The 18,711-nt window shown below is 46.5% G+C and overlaps 1 protein-coding gene across 4 annotated transcripts in view; it reads right to left on the bottom strand.

Annotated features, from left to right (window-relative positions):
* Positions 1 to 3,090: 3,090 nt before the first annotated feature.
* LOC103763672 (transient receptor potential cation channel subfamily V member 2) overlaps positions 3,091 to 18,711 on the bottom strand; it is a 17,548-nt gene continuing 1,927 nt past the window's right edge. The window contains exons 3-23 of one of the 4 annotated variants that reach the window (XM_018076579.3): positions 17,205 to 17,289; positions 16,688 to 16,867; positions 15,122 to 15,863; positions 14,198 to 14,367; positions 13,821 to 13,982; positions 13,434 to 13,551; positions 12,231 to 12,526; positions 11,447 to 11,580; positions 10,999 to 11,151; positions 10,188 to 10,328; positions 9,401 to 9,699; positions 8,804 to 8,980; positions 8,210 to 8,368; positions 7,988 to 8,083; positions 7,389 to 7,459; positions 6,531 to 6,696; positions 5,727 to 5,793; positions 5,332 to 5,639; positions 4,864 to 4,982; positions 4,297 to 4,391; positions 3,094 to 3,635 (exon numbers count right to left, since the gene is read on the bottom strand). In XM_018076579.3, the coding sequence (XP_017932068.1) occupies positions 3,505 to 3,635; positions 4,297 to 4,391; positions 4,864 to 4,982; positions 5,332 to 5,639; positions 5,727 to 5,793; positions 6,531 to 6,696; positions 7,389 to 7,459; positions 7,988 to 8,083; positions 8,210 to 8,368; positions 8,804 to 8,980; positions 9,401 to 9,699; positions 10,188 to 10,328; positions 10,999 to 11,151; positions 11,447 to 11,580; positions 12,231 to 12,469 (2,355 nt within the window). In that variant the 5' untranslated portion in view covers positions 12,470 to 12,526; positions 13,434 to 13,551; positions 13,821 to 13,982; ... (2 more) ...; positions 16,688 to 16,867; positions 17,205 to 17,289 and the 3' untranslated portion in view covers positions 3,094 to 3,504. Of the gene's footprint in view, positions 3,678 to 4,296; positions 4,392 to 4,863; positions 4,983 to 5,331; positions 5,640 to 5,726; positions 5,794 to 6,530; positions 6,697 to 7,388; positions 7,460 to 7,987; positions 8,084 to 8,209; positions 8,369 to 8,803; positions 8,981 to 9,400; positions 9,700 to 10,187; positions 10,329 to 10,998; positions 11,152 to 11,446; positions 11,581 to 12,230; positions 12,527 to 13,433; positions 13,552 to 13,820; positions 13,983 to 14,197; positions 14,491 to 15,121; positions 15,864 to 16,687; positions 16,868 to 17,204; positions 17,290 to 18,711 lie in introns of those variants that run through there. The other 3 variants (XM_018076580.3, XM_018076581.2, XM_008930470.2) reach the window with 3 other exon arrangements.

Raw genomic sequence — 18,711 nt, 5'->3', positions numbered from 1 at the left:
AAAAATAAGATTATGTTAAAAGAGGAAGCAAAAAAACCACCCTTTGCACTCAGATTTAGTAACAGTTCTGTGCCAGCCACAGCCACATCTTTCTGAGCCTTTGCCTGCTCCTGCCAGGCTGAAGCAGATGTGAGGTTGCAAAGCAGAAGTTTTCTTTTAAAATGTCTTCCCCCCCAACTTTATTTTTGTTTTAGTCCCAGAGCAACAAATAATGAAATTTTTTAAAGCCCAAAAGTGAGAGGCAGCCCCAGGAAGAGTCCAGCTGCAAAATGCACCAGCTGCAGCCCTTCAGACCCTGTGCAGCTTGTGGGACTTACAGAAAGCATCTGTTCTTTGTCGGGGCCCTTGGGCTGTCACATTTCCAAGGCTCCCTTTGCGAGCTCCAGAGGCAATGGAAAGTATGTTCAGTTGCAAGTGGGGTCATGAAGAGACGAAGAGAGAGGGAATCAACTGAGGCACGGATACACCTCCCCTTGCTGGCTCCAGCTTCAGAGCAGGCTTTGGAAAAACAGGGGGGGGGAAAAATCCAACAGCAAAATAAAATGTGCAAAACATCCCAGGAACGGGAGAGTCTTGACTTCACCTCTGCCCCTGAGGAAAATGGCCCTGTGGGGGATTAGGAGCCACACAAACCAGACATGAAGTTTCTTTGAAGAAAATTGCACAGATAAGCTGTGAGGTCGATCACTGTGAGGTGGGAAGCACTTGGAGCCTCTGGAGAAGACACAGGGAGCAGTGGGCAGGCAAAGAGTGCCTGTGTGAAGTTTGGAAGCCAAAGGTCCACGTTCCTATCCCACCCTGCCAGGAGCCAAGCAACTCTGACCAAAGCACACAGGAGAGGGTTGGAGAATCCCTAACCCTGTGTGGAAAGCACTGGGAGCTGCTGGTGCCTTTCCTTCATGGCATGGCTGGGCCTGCAGAGTCTCTGTGGTTCATACACACAGAGCAGACAGAGGAGAGAAACTGCAGCTGTTCCTTCACTGGTAACTGTGAAAGGTTCCTGCTTTGCCAGAGCCCTGCAAACCCTCCCCATCTGCCCAGGAAGGGGTTCACATGCAGGTGGGTTCTCCTGTCACAAGAGGTAGAAGGGAGAGGACAGTTCATCTGTTCATGATTTCTTGTGTAAATGACCAAAGTGTTTCCTGACAAAATATTATGATCTATTAAGTGTGGATCCCAAAATCCTGCTGGGCCTTCAAAGCTATGACCCAGCTTGTAAGTCCTTCCTCTTGCCAGGAACTGCAGACATCCCACGAAACAAATCCCAGCCAGCCTTCCTGTCTGTAACGGGACCAGACCGGGAAGTGGTTCAGCTGGTGAAACCAAAGGGGAGCCTTGTGCACTGGGAGGCTACTGATGATAATCTCCCCAGTGCTGACTCATCCTCACTGCAGAGAGGTGGCAACTCCTCAAAAATCCCCTTTTTTCCATAGCACATCAAAGAGCTGGACAGCAGCCTCCCACCAACTGGACGTGTCTGTTTGCTGCACAGGCCTCTCCCTGCCCATCATCCTTCATCCATGAGCTCAGGAGGTCTGGGACTGGGGGGCTGTGGTGGGATTGGGGAGCACAGGGAATGCCAAGCCCTGTTTCACAGCAGAACATTCTTGATGCAGATCAGAAGACAAAGGTGCACTGCAAGCTTAAGGAAGGGATGTAAAGAGAAGGAGCTTGAGGGAATGGCTGAAGAGGCAGGTTATGTTGGAAGCAAGCTGTCACAGCCCACAGCTTTCCAAAACTACCAGGAAGCAAGATTTCTCTTGTGTTATTTATCAGGACTCCAGACAGGGATGGCAAATCTGATTCTGCATTCTCTGAGATTCTCAAAGTCTCCCTACCACAGCAAAGCACCAAGCACAGCAGTAGATTTATCATATGCCAGATGATCCTTTTGTGCAGTGTGAGCACCTTGCCAAATCTTGGGAACACTTAGGACAAAGCCATAGATGGGAAAAGCAGCTGAAGGCTTCACAAAGCAAGAAAACAACAGGAGCTGGAGAGAGAAAAGTCAGTTAGCACTCAGAGCCCCAATGGGGTGAAGCTGCAGGGGAATTGCCCAGCACAGGGGAAGAGCCCATTTAAATGCAGGAGGAAGTTTTAAAGCAATGCTTCTGCTGCCAGTCACATGCAGGCAGTGAGGATCAGGATGGTTGTCTCCAAAAGACAAGCCTCCAAGCCTCCTTCAGAGTAGAAATGAGGCAGAGATCTCGAGCTGCATAGTTTATCTCACTGAAGGGAAGGCCAACATCCAGAGTCTGCAGCTTTCCTGGGGGTATCACTATTCCCTGCATGGAAGGTTCATCCAGTGCAGCATCAGCTGCTCAATGCTCAGATGTGGCTGCACAAACTGACAGGAGGTCATGAAAAACAAGTTAACTGGCACAGCAGTGAGGGCAGCACAGCACTGGGGGAAATGTCATCAGGAATTAGAGAAGGCCTTACAGTCCACACTGATCAAACCTCCTGCTTTTTGAGAAAGACTGAAACACTAAAAATGTATCCAAGGATTAATATTTTCAATGAAGCAAACTTGCTATATTGACAGTTTACAGAAATATCACATTATTATATTTAAATATAGTGAAAAGTGAGACAGCTCATTTTTATCTCTTTTCCACAGAGTTTAGGCTGCCCCTCCTGCCTGGGGCAGGGTGCACGTCACAGAAAGCAATGAGGTCCTTGCAAACATTTGCAGCAAGACAGGATGCCAAGACTGCCAAGACTGACAGGAAGTGTCAACCACACAGTAAGTTTTGGCCCATCAGTCTCTCAGAGCCACAAGCAGGATTCTACTGCTTATTACAGAGACAGAGCAACCTGTGAGAGACAGATGTCTCCAAAATTCACCGTGTGAACTTACAGGTCTGGGAAATCCACATCAGCTTTTGTGCTTTTAAGCAAACGTGCACATTGTGCAAAGGATTTCATTCCAATACTGTAAAATGGGGATTCTGATGTGGACTGACCACGGAGCACTGCAGGTGCTGCCACAGACACTCAGAGCAGCTCTTGCTGACTGCACACCGAGTATTTGTCCGCTCGTGCCTCACACCAGCAGCACTTTGCACAGAAGCCAACTCCACCCTGAGCAACTTTTTATGACTCTACAACATTTTTTATTCCAAAGCACTTCAGTTCAGTCTCTTGTGGCAAAAGAATAAGTCGACCCACTCTTTTCTAGGTCACTGCATCAGCATTATTCCTGTACAGCTCAGGGAGCACTGCCTTCCCAGAGACCACTCCCCACTGCCCCAGGAGCTTGCTCTTGCTCTTGTATCTTTAGACATAGCAGTAAGAAAGTGTCAGGCAGAGAAAGTTGAGTAAAAATAGTTTCTTCAAAGGAAATTAATGATTAAAGTGCATAAAAGTATTTAAAGCCACAGGCTGAACCACAGTCCTCGACAAAATGCACTTTAATACTGATAATGCCTTCAATTCTTCCAGCTGCTATAGGAAGAACTACTCCTTTGGAGATGGGAGCAAGGTTGCAAGTCAGAAAACCTGTTAAAGATCTCTGGTTTGTCCCTGCAAAGGCATCATCTCTGTTGCTGATGGCTGGGGCTGCAGGAGTGACTGCTCCTCTGAGGCAGCTGATCTCGGAGGTTTCTGTGGTTCCCGTTTCCACGATCTTGTCTCTGCAGCAGGAGACACAGGAACGGCCCTTCATCACCAGGAAGCTGACAAAGGGACCCAGTTTAGAAGGGTGCAGGTTTAGGGAACACCCAGCACACACCACATAATGTTTTAAGCACTGCAACCTCCCCAGTCCTAGAAAACTGGCATCTAGGAAGAACCCGCACTGCAAGGGCAGGAGGTTGTGTTCAAATCCAAGCTCTGCCAGGCTGAACAAAATATTTCCAGAGAAAGTAACAGCTCTCTGTTCGACACAGAGTTTCATTCCCAGAATGATCTCAGGCAGAATTTGACCAAGTTGTCAGTGTTAATGCCCAGACTCATGCTCTAAAAGCCCTGTGATTTTAACACCTGCAGTATGAGCGGGCCTAAATTTTACCACTTCTGTAAAAAAAGCAGTGTTCCCTGCCCATTTCTACCAGAGGTAAGGAGGAATGGCATCTCCTTTATTCTCACTGTTTGTTCCCAAACCCTGAACAGATCCATACCTACACTAAATCTTTATTTTCTCAGCTCACAAGTGGTACTGTGAGAAAGCAATTTCATAAGCCAGTTGGCCAGTCTAAAAGTCTCCATTAACAAAGACATAATAACTTGCCAAGAGTAGTTGCTGAGCAGGAAGCTAAAAGGGTACTGAAGACCTTTCTTCACGGTTTAATTTACCTTCTGGATTTATTTCTGAATCACTGGTGTTTCCAGGGTCTTCCTTCAGAACTCCCACATCCTTTGCCCAATCTGTCCATTTAATTTCCTCTACTCTGGAGAGACAAAATGCAACAGACACTGATGCATGGAGCACAGTATTTCAACCCAGATCTCACAGTTCCAACCCAGCATCCCAACCCAGCTCATCCTGTCAATACAATCCTGATGGTTTGGCTGCAGCAGCAGCACCTTACAGAGCTCTTCTTTGAGTACATCTTCTGTAGCCTAAGCTCCATGAAGTAAAACATCTTCTCTCACTGTGTGTTGTAGGTTGTTTGTTTTAAAATGCTCCAGTTCCTCCAGTTCAGATTCTTAATACAAAGGTGACAATGCTGGCAGCTCATTTTAGCTCTCAAACTTCCAGGCTGGCAAGCACCAACCAATCTGCATGTACCCAGGAATATGTGGTTGAGTCACTGCTGAGTCAGTGCTGAAATTCTCTGTGGCTGTTCAGGGTTACCAGGATGTGAATCATGGGATCCCACTGCCTGCTAGGCTGGAGTGTAAAGGATATATCTGTCTTACCTGAAACACCACCTCTCATCTTTCTTATTGAGCCCCACTGACATGAAGCAGCCAGATCTCCTCTTCCCACCCTGGCGCCACAGCCAGGCCTTCTCTATTTCTAGAATAGCAATAGCCCTCTGGAAGAAGAAATCCATGTCAGAGAGAAATCAGGGCATTTACAGAGCCCAGCCCTTCTTTTCAATCAAATCTCCCCCCAGTCAGCAACTACTTTGACTTAGGGAATCACTTTGGAACCCAATCCCAAAGTGCTCCTTCACTTAGTGGTACCAGCCAGTTACTCTCTCGAGTTCCTTGTGCACGTGGATCATGCAAAGAGCAAGAGTTGTAAATACATCTAAAAATGATGTCAGGATGTACCACCAGAGGGACAAATTTATATAAAAGACTTATGTAAAGGTTTAGGACAAAAAGACAGGCACTGCCATCTCTGATTTTGTGGGACTCGAGCAGAACTTTGGGCCTCACCTGCAGCTTCCAGACGCTCTTGCTGTAACCAGAAATGTCTGTGACTGTCTCACTCATGAGGGCGATCAGCATGTTGAGCAGAAGGATGTAAGTGAGGATCACAAAGAGCAGCAGCAGGAGCATGACAAAATATCTGAATCTGGCATGTTCGTGGAAATCCAGGTCACCCATCCCAATGGTGATCTTGAAGAGCTCCAGGGAGACGCTGAGCAGCCCCCCGTACATGGCGTGGCTCCCAGTGCTCTCCAGGTGAGCCAGGGACTTGTTCTGGGAGACTGAGGGAGCGTCGCCCATCAGAGTGACCAGAGCTGTGAGAAAAACAGAATTCAGGTTCTCCTCAGAGAAACCCACTTCTTGCAGCCCAGCCCACACCGTAACGCTGAGCGAGGGCTCACCCGCAGCAAAGCCGAAGAGGAAGATCATGTAAACCAAGAGGAAACGCAGCAGATCCCTCATGATGGTCTGAAACACAAATCAGGAGGAAGTGCTGTTCTTTATCTTGCATGAAATCACCAGGATGATCCCCTCTTCTCACACATCATAACCAACCCCCAGGAACAATACTGAAAGCAAGTTGGAAAGTGCTTCTATCCAGTTTAAGAAACTACTCATAGATGTTAAAGTAATTCCTCAGGTAAGTAACATCATTGGTAGCTTAATCTGACAGTACTATATGGACTTATTTATTGTTATGTTTGTATGAAGAGGTTCTTTGAAACAAATCAATATCCTGTCAGTTCCCCAGTACGGCTGTTTCCAAATTGTTGCAACACACACATCCCTCTCTCTCCCATCTCCATTGGGTTTGCACAAGCAGGGATCAGGATTCTTCCCTGGCACCTCATTTCACCTCTGCTTTGCCTTTCTAGTCCTGTAGACCCGGGAAAACTTCCCAGGCCAAGTCTAACAGTTCCAGGGAACTCACACCAGTTTTCCCTGCTAGTTTTGAGTTGTTTTGTGACAAACAGGTGTCAGCTGCTGTCACCTGCCCTATTCAATGAGAGCAGACCAGTGGCTTCCTGCAGTTGTACTTGAAGACACTGATCTAATCTCCTGCAATATCTGTACTTCCACAGTCAGCACATCAACTCCATTTATGGTTTTCATGGTGCTGAGAGGAGGAAAGCCATCACAGGACTCCTGTTAGTTGCTCACACCCAAAAGCTTTTCATGCAGAGGTTTTCCCCCCAGGCACTGACCTTCTGTATCATGACACTGTAGATCCCAGTGCGCTGGAAGCCCCGGGTGTAATAGAGGGTGTTCACCCACCCCAAAAGCAGGGAGAACACCATCACTGCCACATAGTTTTCTGAGCTGGCACCATACAGGACTGCTGACAGCAGCAATGAGAACGCCTGGATGAAGCTGGAGAAAAGTAGAATGACACAGTGACTCACCTCAACAGATCTGATCTCTTCCCATTGCAGATCTGTTCTGTTTTTCAATGAAAAGCAAATTTTAGGAGGCTACAAGGAGCATACAAATGGCAGATAATCAGACAGAGTTTATATGGAATCAGAGAATGGTTTGGGTTGGAAGGGACTTTAGGGATCATCTAGTTCCAGACCTACAAATTGCTGCAGTTTTGTTATAAACTGCTTAATCTCCCAGTGTGGAAACTCTGAACTGCTTGATGTAACTCCCATAACTGATATTAAATGGGAAAAAAAAGGTAACACTTAGAACACAGGCCCACATCCAGGCACACACATATACTGATGCACATTCCTCCTCAGAAAACTTGGAAGTTCTTTTCCTTTCAACTAATTCTGAGCCACAGTGACAGTGTGATTGAGAACTTGAGCTCTTTTTCTGACAAATATATGTTCTCTAACTGTGGAATAATTGAGGCTCTGACCTTCACAGACAGACCCTGCCCAGGAAACTCCGTCACAACAAAGGGTTAGGACAAGAGGTAGAGGTGAGCAGGGATGGGAAGAGACAGTGGCAGAGGATCAATGTTTCCTGCTCACCACCTCTCTAGCAACGTTAGAGACACACAGCAGAGAACCAATTCCACCAAACTTTCACTGTGCAAAACCCCTGCAGGGACATACATCAGGATCTCGATGCAGCTGTCAGAGCACATGGTCTTCAGGGACTGGCGTCTCCTCCTCAAGTACAGACTCTGGGAGAGAAAAATCAATGGGAGCCATTCATCAAAACCAGAGCTGGTTAGAGAGTGATCACACACAGCCTATGGCTCGGGGGAAAGCTTTGCTCCGTGAGCTCCTCTTCATGCTTTCATCTCCAAGATCCCAAATTTCAGTTAGTCATACTTCGAAGACGAAAAAAGGCCTTACTTATAAAGGGCAAGGATAAACAAGGGCTGAATCATGGCTCAGCCCCATGTCCTTATTAATAGACTGCATTAAATGCCAGGGATGCATTTTAATACCATAAATCATAGAAGTCTCTCAGAATTATTTGCTGTTGTCAAACCGTGATTCCTCTTGCCCAGCAACCTGGCTTGTGCCACCCCTGTCACTGCTAGATCCCACTGACACTGCATGTCCCAGAGCAGAATTCCCTCCTGCCATCCACTCCTGCACATCCTGATGTGAGGAGAACTGAATCTGCTGCCTCCATGTCAGTGACAGTTCCTTTTTTTTTTTTTTGCTTTCTTACAATGAAACTAGACCAGAGACCCCCATACCTGAGCGAAGATCAGATAAATGCCTCCTAGCAAGATAATGATCAGTCCAGAGACCCACAGGAAGCCTCCAGCTGTGAATTCCACTGGAAATGAAGGCTGCAAGATAAAAACAAAACCACCCAAACTTGTGAATACAGGCAGAGGCAGTGATGATAACCACATACAACCTTTTAAACTCTGCTCCATCCATCCAGGCCTTTCCAGATAAAAGAGTGGACCCACCTTTACCCGTAAGGGCTGATAGTAGGCTATGGCTGTAAAGATGATCATGAACGACAAGTACGAGACAAAACTGAAGTAGAATCTCTTGGAAGCAAAAGTTTCCCATTTTTGCTGAAGCAGTTTGTTCAGTGGCTCCAAAACCACCATCTTGTACCGGTTCTATGGGGAAACAAAAAAGGACCTGTGTGTCAACAGCAGTGAAAACTCAGCAGAGGATTGTCTTTTTCAGTGTTGGAGCTCAGTGGCTCCAGTTGGGGAATCACTAAGGGTTTATTCAGTCAGGCCTTGCAGTATGAAGGAAATCAACCACCCCATAAGAAGATACTTGGCTTGGCTTCATCAAGGTATTTGGACATGCTCAGACTTAGGATAACCAAAGGACCAAAAATTTCTCTCAAATTATAGGCGATCAGAGGCAGGCCAAGCAGACTCTAAATAATGAAATCTGCAAACCTTCCCATCATGCATTTTTTTCTCAGAAAAATTATCATCAGGAACACCAAATTAACTCGAAGTGATTTGCACAATTACACAGCAACGCCGTCGAAGGACAGCGCGAAGGTGCTGCTGTGTGACCTCCAGTGAAGGCCTCACCGGGGTGTCGCTGCTGTAGGCCAGGATCTCCAGCACAGAGTTCTCCTCGAAGCTGTCCAAGGAGGACAGGTCATAGAGGGACACGTGGATGGGGCCGTAGGTCCACTCCGTGAACTTGCGGGACAGGTGCCGGTACACGGGGTCCTTGATCTCCCTCTGGATGATGTGCCTGAAGATCTGAAGAGAAACCAGGGGCACAGGAAAACATGCATGTGATGAAGGTGCAGAAGGACAGAGCTGTACCCAAACCACCTTCCCCCAGCACACCTGGATTTGTGCCCTACAAGCCTGGACACACCAGAGACCAGGATTTGGCTAAAAGCAGGCAACGAACTACATCTTGTATCTGCTCTCCCAGGAGTAGAACCAGATTCAGTCCAGACCAGCTGTCCTGGGTGGGACAGAGAGCAGCAGCCAGCTGAGGCTCTGCAGGACACTGGGTGACCTGGAGATGACCTCCTTGACCCCTGTCAGCAGCGTTACCACGGGTTGGGTGCAAGATGCTCCTCCCTCAAACCCCACTGCTGCACTGAGGGTGCACGTTACACTCTCCCTTGTTCCTCATCAACCCCGGGAATTCCCTCTGGTTGTCTTTACCTCCACTTTGCCTGTCTTGGCAGCGAGCTGCAGAGGATTTAACCCATCATAATTCACTATCTCCTCCAGTTTACACGTTGGGTCAAGCTTCACACCTGCCTTCAGGATCTCAACATACGTTGTGCTCACAAACTTGGTGTTCTCCTCAGTGTCATCTGCAATCATCACCAGGGCATGGAGGACTGTGTTGCCCTGTGTGTCCTGCTCCTGGAGCCTGGCTTTCTGGTGGGGATTGTTTAGGAGATAGTCCACCACATCAAGCTGGTTGGTACAAGCAGCCAAGGAGAGGGGAAGTTCACCTGAAGAGATCAGGACACAGTATTTGGAGACAAAGCAGAAAGGGGCAAAAAAGAATTAAATTTTGAAAAAAAGCAATTCTAGGAAAATATATTGAGCCTGGAGTTTTATCACTGGAACACAGAACAAGTTTTTTCTCAGTGTCTCTAGATTCAGAAAGTGTTTTGCAGTAAACAATTACTCTTTTTTTCTGGGGGCAGCTGAAACACTTTCCCAGACCTCTAATTTGGCTGACCTAACCAAGTATTGGTCTCTATCTGAAACCCCTCAGGTGGGATTAAATACATAAAACCAAAGATGATGGCAAATACTAACTGGACACCCCAGATGTGAAAGGATCCTGCCATTCAAGTAAGTCAAGGCCTTGATTAAAGGACACTGGAGATGGCAACTCATGCACAGATGGGCAAACCCAACTAGAATTAATTAGTGATGTCACATACAGTAGGGCAATAAGGAAAGGGAAGGAACATGTTGCACACTGACTCACCAAAATAAAAGTAAACTCCTTCTTTCTTCTTCCTGAAGAATTCCCCGTAGGCTCTGGCATGGACATCAGCTCCATTCTCTACCAGCAGCTTCACTAAAGGGAGGCTCCTTTTCTCTATGGCAATGTGCAGTGCTGTCTGGCCTGAGGAAACAGCAAAACCTGTCACCCTGTGCCCCTCTCAGAGGGGACAGGACAGGATTTGAGCAAAAGCTGCATGTTCTGCACAGCAACTGCAGCCTCAGAGCTGGGCAGGGCTGGGGGGCAGCTCAGGACTTCCAACAATAGTCCTTGGGATATTGCAGGCTCTGAGGCAGAAGACAAGCCTCAAAACTATCCAAAATTCAACACAAGACCAGGCAATTACCCCTGCCTGGCACTGAGATCCCAAGCAGCCATGAGAGGATTAAGACAACCATACTTGTACGTGACCATGCTGCACATTTGCTATTGAAAGCACAACCCAAACAGCAGAACTCATTTAAAAAAATGACATATTATTTCTTTCTCATTTTTAGAATTGCTTTTTATGCTTTCCCAAGCAAATCCTCTCATTTCTTGGGTTATTAAACATGTACCATTTCTGTTTTACAGACCAAGAACGAAGTTGGCAGCAGGGTATAATTCAAGGCCAAAAAGATGCAGCAGCAGAATCAGAAAACAAAAGGTGAGTAGGTTGTTGCTGTAACTGCACCATAACTCTGGATCTGCAGTGCTGAATAAGCTCCAGTTCCCCTCCTTTTCCTTGTGCCTGCACACCTCACCTGTCTAACGGGGAAGCTGCTCTGCCACAGCACCACAACAGAAACCTTACCTCTGTAGTAGCAGTCAGAGCACGACACATTGACAAGTGGCCTGGGATTCCGTGTCTTCTGGTCTATTTGCAGCAAGACTGCTATTGTGTCATTCTTTCCATTTTTTAAGTTCAGCAGGGCTTTCATTAAGCAGGTCTTCCCAGTCTTTGCATCTGGTAGAAAGAGAGTATTGAATGGGTTGTGTGTGTACTTTGCACACAGCTGTATTACTTGATTCAGAACTTAAATTGCTCTGTAGGATCAAAGATAATCATTATTAAAGGTTTTTATCAGTATTTTTAGTCTGCACTAGAGGCAAAAACCTTAGTATATATTTAATTAATGGCCTTCTCCATCCTCAGGCGAACATTAGAAAACAAAAGAAAGGACAGAGGGCTGGACAAAGCAAATAACCATGAGCAGATTCCCCTGCTAAGCCTGTTCATGGAATACTGAGCAGGAATCTACCTGTGTATTCCGAATCCGTGAGAAACTTGGAGGTTCTCCTTAAGTACTCGAACAAACCATCCAGTGCCTCGGGGGTGCCCCTGGTGACTGCGCTGAACAGACGGTCCCTGTCAAAGCGATTTGGGTCCTTTGGGCTGTAGGAAAAGTGCCAAGTGTTAGGAAGTTCTGGAGAGCAGAGACAGGGGCGTGCCCTGAGTCCTAGTGGGACAGTGTAGGAAAGGAGGGAGGGAGGAAAGTTTGTCAGGAAAAAAAAAAAAAAAAAGTATTTTATTTTTGAGTCGAGGGAAAAACAGAGACTGTTATTTCCCAGAATTCTCTTAAGTGGCTGCTCTTTCCATCAGTTGGAGCTCTTCCCAGATCCAGTCTGATGTGCAACCCTGGCACGCATCCAGAGCACAAAGAGAAGCCCAAGATAGCTGCAGGACCAGAGTCAGGCCCATCACATGGTGGAAGCACTCTGTGAGCTGGTTTACATCCCTCCCTGGCAAGAACAGCTCAGCTGGACAGAGCTCCATGAGAAGCTGCTCTGACACCCAACGTGGCTTATTTGTGTTAGCTCAGATCTACCCAAAATACATCTCAACACATGGGCACCTTCCAGGGGCAGCAGCAGAGGCCTAATAGACCCCCTTTCTGCTTTTAATGCCCTCCTACCAGATGCCTGCAATATTCCTACGTTGCCACTTTTAGTTTAGACTTGGTAAAGTCTATAGGCCCCTATACAGGGCAGGGATCAGTAGAGATCACCCGGATCACCCCCTTCAAACACCCAGCAGTTACTCACTTGCTGACGAGTCCTGGCCGATAATTCAGATTAACCTTGATTTTAGGAGCAAAATCACTGCTCTCCTTCTGGTAAGGTGTCTCCAAGGGTCGTGGCTCTCCTTTCTTTCCAGGTCCGGATCTTTCTTCCTTTTTACTGGGTGCAGGTTTATCTTCCTGGACACTGTCATCGGTTTCTAGCAATCCTATGAACCTGTTCCTCTGCCCCGGGCCCGGCTGCCCGTTGGTGAAGTTATCCATTTCTAGGAGAGATGGTCTTGCAGGTCAACAAAGATGTTCCCTGCTGGGGGACTAAACCTGTGAGGGATGGGAAGAATCATTAACAGTTTGATCACAAACCCAGAATGTGTTCAGTGTGACACAGAGGAAAGCAAGTTCCCAGGTCCAGTGTTCTACAGTTGACTGTGGGTCCCTTGAGAGGGAGATTCAGTAAAACTCTGCACAGTAGCAGTATTTGAATAAAGGATCAGGGTCTTGAACAGAGTTCCACTGGAGAAGTTCAAAAGCAGCTCACGAAATACAGGCTGCAAACTTGTCTGCAGCACATCTGAACCCCCTTGGTGAGATGACCTCACCTGTTGGCAGCAGCACAGGTCCCTTACATAAAAGGCAAGGAAAGTGGCTCTTTAGGAGACTGTGATCATTGTTCTTGTCTCAGTGCAACCAACACAGGCTGGTCACCAAGTGGCCAAAATGATAAGATTCACTGTAGGCCTTCTTTGGAACAGTGATAAGTTTGTTCATGTTCCCCATTGAGGAGCATTGCACCATTTATACAGGGAAAACACGTGCACAAATTGTATTTCCCTCATGCATCCTGACATTTCATCCTGGGGCAAAATGAGTGGGGTCTCCCCCAATATTTGGAGCTGTTGGCTCTCCACGAGAGCACAGGCTCTGAACTCCCAGCTCCACGGCACAGGCAAACACACTGCCCAGCTGCCCTGGGGACACTCCCAGCCCTGGGAGCCTGCACAGAGCACAGCTTGACCCAAACCTGCTGCACAGAGAGGACCAGTCTTAGCAGAGCACCCAGCCAGCCCCCTTCTCTCATCTAATACATCCTGAACTCCTTTCTGACTCTTTTAAGACATCTCTTCGCATATATCTGGATATATCTCAGACCACACCCAACACACACTGTCTGAAGTCAATGTGACTGCAGATTCACACAGTTTGCAATTAAACATCCACAATGACCAACCTGCAGCGGAGCTTTTGTTAATAACTCTGTCTCCTTCCCATGCACTCCCTCCAAATGGTTAACAGGTTTTCTCTGAGGAGAAATCTCCCTTGCTGGGACTACAGCCAGACTCCATAGCCTGTATCAGCAAAGAGGTAAATGGACACAGCATAAGCAATTTGGCTTAGATCAGGGTGTGCAAAAACACAGTTCTTAGGCAGAAAACAGCCACAAAGCATCTTTATGCGGCTCACAGCAAGAAATCCAAGGGCTGATTTCAAGACAAACGTTTATGATAATTCAGACATTCAGTTTAGTCTGCGCTCTAATGACAAACATTCCTCTCCACTCACAGGCAAACACCCCATAATGCTGTTGCAGACTCACTTCCTTCCCCAGAACACTTACAGGTACGTTTGCTGATCCTTCAGAGGGCTATTTGTACTTCCATAATAGTTTACTTGTGCTTTTCTGTCTTCCTTTCCCCCACATCATTTCTCAGCTGCAGTTTCCATCTCTCTGCAGCGCTCGGGAGAGTTATTTATTGTCAGTCTTGCACAGGCAGACCAGCTGGTTTAAAAGCAAGAGCAAAATGGTCCCGTAAAAAGGACCCTACACCCACTTGGTGTGTCCCTGGGAAACACAGGGAGCACTCTCTGCTTGCCAGCTCAGCTTCCACTTCTCCACTCAAGAACTGAGTTATTTCTTTCTGAGACCCCACCAAGCCGTTTTGAGAAGTGCAGCACCAAGCCCTACTGTCAGAACAGGAAGAGCACAGCACTTACCCCAAGTTGTTGCAAGCTCCACCCAAGAACAGATCTGAAAAGGAGTCCTAACAGAGCCTTCAGAGGGTAAATGATCTCTCAGTAGAAACCAAGTCCAATACCAACAGGTGTTAATAAGCATGAAAGCAGACCCAAAATTATTCACATCCATGGGTGAGAGTCCTCCTCTTCTGCAGAGAAGACCATGTTCATATTAGCAGTCTGCTAATGGCACAGCATTGAACTCCTGGCTGGTGATGGTCCATGAGAGAATCCAAGGAATAGTCACAGATTCCTGTTATTTACTCAACTGTATGGCTTTTTGCAAAGTGAAGGAGGGCTTGCACAGGAAATGACTAGAGAGATTTCTCAGTAAAAGAGAGAGCCAATGAGTGCAGTGCTCTTATATGGGAAAGCTGCCTGGCTATTGCAAATTCAGAATGCTTAACCCCTGCCTGCACATATAGAGCCAATGCCTCGTGGCTCCCAACCACAGCCCTCTCACAGCTCAGGGGACGAGGTGGATTTGCCCCTGGCAGTGCCAGAGCCTATGGTGCAGTTGTGAGGTTTGCCACAGGCTCCCTCAGTCAGCCCCAGGACAAGCAAAAGTGCCTGGAAACAGCTGAGTTCAACTGTTCCCGTGGGGAGCCAGATCTCCTCACACAACTTCACACCCCCCAGTTACGAGGCAGCATAAACTGGGTAAATGTGACCCTACAAAATCAGCTGCTCATCACAAGCACAGGGAACTGCACAAAGCAGCCCCAGTTCAGAAACACTCAGGCCACTGGCTACTTAATTTGCCTCTTGTGCCCATTTCTTAATGGGCTGGTTCTCCAAAGGTGTGCAAATCTTGGAGAGGCTTCTCCTGGGAGCACGGACTGGCCACCCCTACAACTGACTGTTCTTGGGACCATGCACACACCCCAATACTGCTTCACTTACCACTCACAAAACAGGACCCCTGAGAGACAGAGGACATCAACCCACACCACGTGTTTTAGTTCTTTCTCTCCCTCTCTGAAAAGCCCCGAGGAGGCAGCAAGATCATTTCCCACAGCACCAGCACAGGATGGCATCCAGCACCCACTGCCTCAACAGCCTTCCCCAGAGGATGCTGCTGCAAGGATTCTCACCTGTACTCTTGATGCTTTACAAAGACATTTATGTGGTCTAGAGCCCAGCTAGAGAATCTCATTAACCAACAAAATGGTAAAAAGCTCTTCTAATCCACACCTTGACAGCAGGGGCACGTTCCAGGGTAAATCCCAAGAGTTTAGTTAACCACTGGTCCTAAAACATCGAGAAGGGGTGTCAGATCATGACACACAACTCTGGCTGGGGCTTTCTTCTTCCAGACCCACCACGAGCCAAATGAGAGCCTAAAGCAACCCCCATCCCACAGGACTGCAGGATGCTGTGACGCTTCCTGGAATGTGGTCGTCACCCACAGAAACATTCCCAGATGGCTTCAACTTTGAGTCAGATGCAGGCTGTGAGATGACCTTCCTATAAATACATCCATTAAATGCCAGGGTGCCTTTTCCTCCTCATGGTCTTGCATGAGATTACAAGCTTATTTCTCAGATTCCTCTGTTTCAAAATGAAGCTGATCCAGGAACAACACAAAGCTGCTTCTTCTTTCCATGATGATTTCTTCATGATTCATTAAGACCCACAGAACAGCCTACAAAGAACAAACAGATAAATCCAAGACAAGATCTCGTCTCTCTTACCCCTTTCTCATTCCAGACTTGCACTGATTTAGCTCAGTTTGCTTTAGTTGTGTTACATCTAATTTACTGTGATATCAACAGAGATTCAGGCCCGGGAGTTTAGCTCAGACTAATGGGTTTAAATCCTCCTGGGCTTGTCCCCCAGCTTTCATTGGAGGCATCCCACCGTTGCAGCCAAGGAATGAAATCAGCCCACAAAAGTGCATCACAGCAGAGCTCTCTCTGCACATCTGGTTTTAATAACTCACACGGAGGGAGGAGAATGTGCAATTTGCTGGGAAAGGAATTGCTGCCAGCTGAGAGGTCACCACAGCCAGACAGATCCATGGAGCTGCTGGGGAGCTCAGGAACACTGGGATGGGCACACACATACACACACACACACACACAAACACTGGGATGGGCACACACACACACACACAAACACCTGGGATAGGCACACACATACACACACAAACACCTGGGATGGGCACACAAACACACACACACACAGACACCTGGGATGTGCACACACATGTGCTCAGAGGAAACACTTGCACTTCCATGTGAGAGAAGGGGGAAGCAAAGCAGAAAGAAATCACAAAATCTGCCCAAATGTGTCCTTGGCAGTGACAGCATCCGAGGTCGGTGATGGGGTTGTGTCACTGCTGAGTTGGTGATGATGCTCAACAAGCATCTGGCCACCAAAATCCAAAATCCTGAGAGCTGTGAGGACTCAGGAGGAAGCCATACAGAGCAGCATGCAGGGAGAATAAAAGCAGCAATTTAATTTCACCTGTCTGCCAGTGTGAATTTTACTAAAGCAGCATGTGATCCTCTTGCTTTTTGAGGCTTTTATGTGTGGGAACAAGAAGGAATTCCACAGTTGGTCAGTACTTATTTTACTGAGGAAAATGTGTCTGTTGGTGCTGAGTTTCTCCTGACAAGAGAGACATGTTCTGTAAAAGCCTTCAATCTGGGAAGAGAGAAGTCAAACTCCTAAGTGAAATCTTAAGTAAATACATTATTTTTCATTTAATAATATTATCAATCATATTCATAATTATGGTTATAGATTATATATGAGGAAGCACAGTAATTCATGGCAGGAAAAGTGATGACTGGAACCTGCTTAAACAGAAGGCAAAAGGAAGCACGAGGAACATGGTGTTCCACAGAAACAAGCACATTTTCTAAAATACAAATTCTCTGTTCACCTGTTCCCATTTTGACCAAATACTGGAAAATATAACAGTCTTATGATCAATATCGTGTTTTCTGCATACTGTAAATAGAAGTTCAAAGTCACTTACATGTGTGTGTAATTTAGTTACAGGATTGATCTGTGGCCACTCTCAGGTGTAGCAGCTCAAAATCATCCTCACGGGGGAGGGAAGCCTGCGATAACAACATGCAAGAGTGGAGCATTAAAATTCTCTTAAAAACAACAGGTAAGGCAGCAAAAGCCAAGACAAAAGAAACAATAGTTTCTTTTAAAGGTGTACTTTCACACTTGAGAAAATGTCAAGTGTTTTTGCAAGGCCTGACCATTTTTTCCATGCAACTGTTACGTAAAACCCACACTGAAGTGATGAATTTTAAGCGGCTTAATTTGTTAGCTACCCAGATGGAATCCTGTACCTCTAGGGACACCAGCCAGTGCCCAATCTAAAATACAAATATTCTTAAACATAATTCCTTGTCAGGACTTGCCTGATAGCCCAGGGGACTCAATTCATCTACGTGACAGTATTTCTGTAACTGCCAGTCCCACGTCATAACATCTAACATCTCAAAGGAACATTCCAGCTCTCTTATTCCTAAAATGGAAGTATCTTTCTACTTGATGTATCCCTTTCTGTAGGATCACAGCCTGTAGGAACGCTCTGCTGACAATCAAACAGCAGCAAAATAGGAAATCTAGCGGTGATGTCGGAAAATAACCCGTTTGTGGAGGAACAGTGACATCCGGTGGCCACTGAGTAAACCTGAATTCCTGCTGCTTTCGAAACAGCCTCCATGGGAAACAGCCAAAAACAGTCAAAAAAAAAAAAAAAAGGAGAAACAGTTGCAGGCACACACTTGTGAGAATTAGTGCCATTCACTTACTCTTTGTATCAAAATAGTTAAGAGAAACTCATCTAATTTAAAAACATTCCAAACAAGGCTGGTTTGGATGATGCAGCAATATTTCACACTCATAAAACCAGGCAGCCAAGGATCTTTGAACAGAGCCTTTGGAATTGTGGGACATGGCTGCAGAAATACTGAGGAATTTATTCCCAATGCTTATCTGCCTTAACCCTCACTTGCCCTATATGGGGCAGTTGCTAACAGAGTAAAACACCAAATGTATCCAAACCCCCACATAATGGGTTATCTGTCTTTTTATGGATATAGGTAATTGTTTTAAAGCACAGAAGACAAAACCCTTGAAGTCTTGGCTGGAGGGGTTTGTTGTTGTTTGGTTTTTTGTTTGTATTCTTTTGTTTGTTTGGTTTGGGGATTTTTTGAGGCTAGAAATTAACTGGAGCAATAAGAAAAAAACCAAAATGCCAGTCATAAAGCTCAGCTTGCAGCAGGATTAAAAGATAATATTAGAATCTGTTGTCAGTCTGTGGGAGCATTAGGATCGTTCTCATACCTGGATGCATTCCTGTGTCACCTGCTCCAGGGGACCCTGCCTTGGTAGGGGGTTGGACTGGGTGATCTCCAGAGGTTCCACCCAACCCTAACATTTCTGTGATACAGTCTGGCTAAAACCTATTAAATTCTTATTTTAGTTATGAATAGTTGTCTCTAAGTAGATTTCTGAGGTAC

The sequence above is a fragment of the Manacus vitellinus genome, unplaced genomic scaffold (genome assembly GCF_001715985.3).
Source record: "Manacus vitellinus isolate BGI_N305 unplaced genomic scaffold, ASM171598v3 scaffold_32_pilon, whole genome shotgun sequence".
Lineage (NCBI taxonomy): Eukaryota > Metazoa > Chordata > Aves > Passeriformes > Pipridae > Manacus > Manacus vitellinus.
Note: the sequence above shows the minus strand (reverse complement) of the source record. Positions and strands in the feature narration are given on the sequence as shown.